We start from the raw sequence: 6,863 nt of genomic DNA on the forward strand, positions 1-6,863 counted from the left end.
GCCAGGAAAAAGGCTGATGCACAGACCACCTCCCCTCTCTGGGCACTAAGATGTAGGCAATCCTTTTGTCTCTCCCCAGGTACAGCTGTTCACTCCCAGTGCAGTAAAAATGCTCTTTTTGCTCCCAAAGAACAATCCCCTGGTAATCTTACGGTTATGAGTGGGTAACATCTGACCTAAGCTGTGAGCAGGAATGCCTAATCCTCACCCCGCCCCACTGTAGGGCAGGAGTGTCTCCTCTGGAGCCCACAGCTGAGACCCTGCTCCTCACTGTACACTCAACAAGCAACCAAAGGAGCTCTACAAAAGGAGTTGAATGAATGTGCTCCCAAAGAATAAGATAATTTGAGCATTTCTGTGAGAAAATTTGAGTTTTATTTCAAGATGTTTATCCTAACCTGTCAATGACCTCTCTTCCTTGGACAGGTCCCCATGCCCTGAGGTAGCAGATGTCCAACAACAGCTCCAACACTGAGTTCCTCCTCCTCGTCTTTGCGGACACGCGGGAGCTGCAGCTCTTGGAGTTCTGGCTCTTCCTGGGCATCTACCTGGCTGCCCTCCTGGGCAATGGCCTCATCATCACCACCGTAGCCTGCGACCACAGCCTCCACACCCCCATGTACTTCTTCCTTCTCAACCTGTCTGTTCTTGATCTGGGCTCCATCTCCACTACTGTCCCCAAATCCATGGCCAATTCCCTGTGGGACACCAGGGCCATCTCCTATGCAGGATGTGCTGCCCAGGTCTTTCTCTTTCCCTTCTTGATGTCAGCAGAGTTTTATCTGCTCACCATCATGGCCTATGACCGCTACGTTGCCATCTGTAAACCCCTGCACTACAGGACCCTCCTGGGCAGCAGAGCTTGTGTCCACATGGCAGCAGCTGCCTGGGGCAGTGGGTCTCTCACTGCTGTGCTGCACACGGCCAATACACTGACAATCCCCCTCTGCCACGGCAATGCTGTGGACCAGTTCTTCTGTGAAATCCCCCAGATCTTCAAGCTCTGCTGCTCACGCTCCTATGTCAGGGAAGTTGGGCTTATTGTGGTTAGTTTTGCTTTGGCTTTTGGGTGTTTTGTTTTCATTGTGCTGTCCTATGTGCAGATCTTCAGGGCCGTGCTGAGGATCCCCTCTGAGCAGGGACGGCACAAAGCTTTTTCCACGTGCCTCCCTCACCTGGCCGTGGTCTCCGTGTTTATCAGCACTGCCATGTTTGCTTGCCTGAAGCCCCCCTCTATCTCCTCCCCATCCCTGGATCTGGTGATGGCTGTTCTGTACTCGGTGGTGCCTCCAGCAGTGAACCCCCTCATCTACAGCATGAGGAACCAGGAGCTGAAGGACTCCATTAGGAAGGTGATTTCACGGATGTTTGTCAATATTGATAAATTTTCCAACACTCTTCACAAATGATATCTAGTTTATCCCTATGCAGGCCTGTACTTTTTTTCTGGTTTTATCCTTGATTTTTTTGTCAGCAGTACCTCTATTATTATTTATGGTTATTATGTTCCTACATAATCATTTGTGTTCAGCTCCCTCTCCTGAGAAATGAACCCGTCTCTCTGTCCCTCTCCCCTGAAACCTGGATAAATGTTTTTCTAACACTGTTTCAGAGCTGACCCTCTCATAGCATCTCTGTAATAAAATGACATCTCCCCCATGCAGTTCCTCAAGGTTTGGCTCTTCTTCCACAGCTGATCTCAACAACAGGCCCAGGAATTTCATTGCAAAAGGTCCTGAGTAAAAAGCTCGTTGTCACGTGGGTAGCTGTTAGAGAACAAGGGTTGGATTGAGGACACGTGGTGTTGTCTATTGACAGTGGAGATGGTGAACAGTCACCGAGATGCTGTCATACTGCGCTGTCCCAGTGCGTGACAGGGCAGAGGACATCCTCCAGGAGAGGAATCTGGAGCTGCCTGGAGAGCCCGCGACATACGCATGGACCGCGGGTGCCTGGGGTGGTCACTGCCTGGAGCCCCACAAAGTGAGAGGTGGCCCAAGGTGGAGTCAACCCAAGGGAAAGCACTAAATCCAGGTGTCTGCAAGGAAACAAAGATGGACACGGCCAACCCTACACAGACCAGCTCCAACAGGCAACAGCACCTTTACAGCCACCACACCACCAGCAGCACCTGCACAGCCACGAGCAGCACAGCTGGCCCCATCCCGTTCCCCCTCTCAGGCTTATGTGGTGTGAAGGCTGCACGAGTGCTCCCTACATTCCCGGCAGAACTTACCTGCAGGCTTACACACCCCCGCGGTCCCTCCAGTGTGGGCCTGGGCTTTGGGTCTGCCCACACTCAGAGATACTACCCGCTTGGCAGTTCCAGCCCTGGGTCTCTCCAGGTCCTGGTCTCCTCGTCCTCCTTGCCAGCCCCCCTTAGAACTGACCAGCACAGCACGTACATACATTCACGCCCAAACACACACACAACAGTGAGCCCACTCACACAGCAAACAGCCAGGAGCAGAGTTTCATAAAGGGTGTAGTTTAACCCTGGTAGGCAGCTCAGCACCACACAGCTGCTCACTCACTGCCCCACAGCACAGTGGGGGAGAGGATCGGAAGGGTAAAAGTGAGACAACTCGTGGGTCGGGATAAAGACAGTTTAACAGGGACAGCAAAAGCTGTGTGTGCAAGCAAAGGAAAATACGGAATTCATTCACTGCTTCCCATCGGCAGGCAGGTGTTCAGCCATTTCTGGGCAAGCAGGGCTTCATGACACGTAACGGTGACTTGGGAAGAGAAATCCCATAAATCGGAACGTTCCCCCTTCCCTCCTTCTTCCCCCCATCTTTTATTCCTGAGCGTGACATCCTATGGTATGGGATATCCCTTTGGTCAGTTGGGGTCAGCTGTCCCAGCTGTGTCCCCTCCCAACTCCTTGTGCACCCCCAGCCTACTCGCTGGCGGGGCAGCGTGAGAAGCAGAAAAGGCCTTGGCGCTGTGCAAGCACTGCTCAGCAATGACTAAAACACTGGCGTGTTATCAACACTGTTTTCATCACAAATCTAAAACGTAGCCCCATTCCACTTGCTGTGGAGATCATTAACTCTACCCCAACTGAAACCAGTATCATAAGCAGGAGACACCACGGTCACCAGGCAGAGGGTTTGGCCAGACCGGCACTGACCAGCCACCTCCCCATGGGCAGCTGGCCCCTTGCAGCCCCCTCCTGCCCCCTCTTCCACAGGCTGCTGCTTCCACGATCCACCTTGCTCCTTCCCTTTCTCTGCCCCAGTCTCCTCCCCAATTCAGAACCCTCAGCAACTACTTGTTCCCCAATGGTCTAAGGTTTTCTCCATTTGTACCCAAATGTGATAGTTTGGATACCATTGCCTAGGTCCTCTGGGACTTCAGTGGCATCACTGATGGCTTCCCCAGGCACTGATGGCCTTGGAAGACTTCACTGCCCAGAAGGTCCCCAATGCTCTCCTCTCTGCTGTTTGGCCACTCCTCATGTCTGCAGCCTCCTGCGAGACCCAGCCGGGACACACGGTGCTGCCCATACTTCTGGTCCCTTCTCACGCTCTTCTCTGTCACATCCTGCAGGTTCTCATGCCACCTCCCATAGCTTCCCATGGCATGTACAGGTGGCTTCACCCCAGGGCAGGGCCTCACCAGGGGCCCAGTCATCTGTCTGCAGCCGTCCCATCTGGTGTCCTTGATGACCTCATGATGCCTGCCTGCTCCTGGCCAATCACATTGCTGTCATGAGGTGACCTCACAAGCAACAGCCCAACCACGTTGGCTTTGCCTACCTCTACCCCTCTCCACTGCCTGAGCTGTCATCTGTGTGGCTTTGGGGTTGTGATGCACTTGGTGATGTCACAGTATCGGCCTGCCTGCCGCAAGTCAGTCCGGTTACTGCAGTAGAAATGGCGTCTCAGTCACCTCCCAGCCATGTCACCTTCACCGTCCTCTGCATCCCCCCTCTCCCAAGCTCTCAGCACTGCTGGGTGGGCTTTCCGACACTCCAGGCGACATCACTGCGCCTGCCTCAGCACCTGGCCACTTGGGTTCTTTCCACAGAAGTGACTTCAAAATCCACCTCCCAGCTACGCTGCCTCTCCTTGCATTACCCGATTCCAGCAACAGGAGCAGCCTCCCCGCCAACCTCCCAGAACCCTTCACCTTTGCCTGCCTCTCCTCTCCCCTCTACAGCGCTGTCGTTTCTGCTGGGCAGGCAGCAACGTGCTCCCCACGGGGACTGCAGAGCCCTGGTGGGACAGCTCGAGTGGTGGGAGGGCAGCCATGGACGGCAAGGGCTCCTCAGGAAGGCAGGCAGGTGTGTGAGGAGGTGGAGCTGAGCTCTGGGCAAAGGGGAGGCTGGCGTGCACAAAGCCTTGCCTTGGAGGAAGCCTCATGGTCACAGGTCCTCAGTTACGTGGCAAGTTGAGCCACCCCCCAGTCTGCTGGGAGGGCATCAGGTCTGGGCACAAGTAAGCCAGGAGATTCCTGAAGGATGTGGAAGACCACATCTTGACACATGAGACACTCGATGAGCTAACGAGGGCTGGTGTCTTACTGACAGACAAGGTGGCTCTGGCTGGGGATGGGAAGGATGAGGGCAGCCATGGCTGCAATGCCCATGAGTTGGTGGAGAAGTAGGACACCTAGCAGAATGACAGTGCAGGACTGCAGGAGAGCTGATTTCAGTTAGCTGAGGAACGGCTTGGAGTGTCCTGGAGGACAAAGGGGCTGTGAGTCCCCCCTGGATCTTCAGGGACAACATCCTCAAAGCCCAGGAAGAAGCCCGTCTGAAGTGCAGGGAGTGGAGCAGGGCCCACAAGAGGTCAGCGTGGATGAAGAGGGACCCCCCTGACTTAGGAGGTCAAACTGCAGAAGGAAGAGCAGGGACGCTGGAGGGGACCAGGCTGCGCAGGAGGCAGACAGGCACCTGGCCTGGGGGTGCAGGGATGGAGCCAGCAGAGCCAAAGCTCAGCGGTGGCTGGAAGTGGCCATGCATGGGGAGGGCCCCCAGAAGGGCTTCTCTGAATGTGTTGTCAGCACAAGGAAGGCAGCTGAGGGAAACCTGGTGCCAGTGCCCCGTGGGGCAGGGGACGGAGTGACAAAGACAGTATAAAGACAGTAATGCCTCGGAACAAAGATGCTTCCTTTGAGAGTGTTGGTAGGAAATGTATTTTGCTGAGTAACTGGACACACCTACACATTTTTCTATACATTGACCTATACATAAATACAGGTTTTTCCATATACTCACATAGGAAGACAGATAACACAGATTTGATGAGACTAGTGCAAATTTGGCCATCCAGAAAGAGGAGAACGTTTTCCTGAAGCTTTGTACCTTGCTTTCCTCCATCAGGCAAGAGTGGTCAACACCTCCGAGCGTGACTCACTCTGTGCCAAGAGTTAGGGGTGGCATGGACAGTCCAGGGCAGGGAGTGTTTAGAGGCCCTGGGCTCTGTGCAAGACACAAAAATTATCTTTCTTAATGCTGCAGGCCTCAGTATGATGGAAATTTTGAGAACATTTGACAAAAATGAAGCAACAAGGAAATAGAATGCAAGATGTAGAGTGAAGGAAAAGTCCTGTTGCAACTTTAAGCTTCGAACACCGTTGATGTTGTTCTCCTCCTGGCTTTGTTTTGTCTTCTTTTAATGTACTGATCTCTGGGGGATTTGTGTACTGCCTTTGTTTGCAAAGGGAAGAGATCATAAAATTGTGGTGGGATGCAGTTACAGGGACAGGGGCATGTGGTGCCAGTGGAGGTGCCCCGGGACCCTCTGCCCAGGCTCCAGCTGCAGCTTCCGAGGGGCTCTCGTCTCCAGCAGGTCCTCTGTGACAGCTGCCCGTCCCAGGCACCTACTGCAGAGACACCGGGTCCTCAGAGCTGGCACTGGACACTGATGGCCAGACAGCAGAGCTCTGCCTGAAAAGCTGAGGAATTTTTACACGTGTTTGCAAGTATAAGCGTGACCTCATCAGCTGAAACAACTGAATACTTTTAATAAAATGTCGGTGTTTTCCCATGAGATCAAAATGTGGGGTTTTCAGGATGTGCATTAATAGCAAGAGGAGCACTACTGACCTTCCTCTGTAGTTGCATGGTCAGTACTCTGTCTGTTAGGCCATGCATTTAACCTCCCTCATCTTTCACATATTCCACCTGTCCTAACTAAATTGACCAGGTCTGAAGTCACCTTTCCAGCAGCCCATCTGCACAGAAACACTGGCAATTGCTCTCTAGATTTCCCTTCCCCTTACTCTTTGGTCATTCAGGCACCCCTCAACAATCCAGTAGCTGCTTTGAGCTTCAGGGAGTTAAAAGCCTGCCTATCGTTCAGTAGTCTGTCTAATTTGGTCTAAAGAGCCAACTCTTTAATTGTGTTTAGTTTATAATTTCCTTTCTGTCTAAAAGATTTCTTGCATGATTATGCCTTGTGGGAGGTGAACCTCATGGGTGGCAGCTTGTACTTGGCATACACTTGAGGAGTGTGTTTTATTTGAATGGTGAATCTTAATGAGTTTTATTTTGTTTGTTCAAAATTAAGAAAATCCCTCTTTGCCTTTGTGCAGCCAGGTCTCTAAGGAAAGCGGTGGGAGCTGGTACGAAGGAGGTGTACCGTCCAGCTGCAGACTGCAGAGGAGAGGTCTGATGTAAGGAAAAGGGACACAAGTCCCAGGTGGCTGATGAGAGACATGATGGGGTTGGGGAGGTGAGGAGCAAGGTTGTCCATACTGTGTCAGACCTCAAGGGACAGCTTCTCCTACCAGTGCAGACCTCCTTAGGAGAGACCCTGGATGAATATCAAACAGAGAATGCTCCTATTGTCTCTTCTCTAAACTGAAAATTAATAAAATACACCCTTTAAAATAAAAGATCATGTTTATTAGAA

The 6,863-nt window shown here is 52.4% G+C and overlaps 1 protein-coding gene across 1 annotated transcript; it reads left to right on the forward strand.

The window, feature by feature from the left end:
- The first annotated feature begins 386 nt into the window (after positions 1-386).
- LOC142404072 (olfactory receptor 14C36-like) lies at positions 387-1,409 on the forward strand. The gene has a single exon (XM_075490465.1). The coding sequence runs from the start codon at positions 450-452 to the stop codon at positions 1,407-1,409; it is 960 nt and encodes a 319-aa protein (XP_075346580.1). The 5' UTR covers positions 387-449.
- The last annotated feature ends 5,454 nt before the right edge of the window (positions 1,410-6,863 follow it).

Source organism: Mycteria americana, unplaced genomic scaffold, assembly GCF_035582795.1.
Source record: "Mycteria americana isolate JAX WOST 10 ecotype Jacksonville Zoo and Gardens unplaced genomic scaffold, USCA_MyAme_1.0 Scaffold_68, whole genome shotgun sequence".
In the NCBI taxonomy this organism is placed as follows: Eukaryota; Metazoa; Chordata; class Aves; order Ciconiiformes; family Ciconiidae; genus Mycteria; species Mycteria americana.

Excerpts from the sequence above, each read along its gene's own strand:
- LOC142404072 (XM_075490465.1), top strand. The coding sequence starts at position 450 with ATGTCCAACAACAGCTCCAACACTGAGTTCCTCCTCCTCGTCTTTGCG.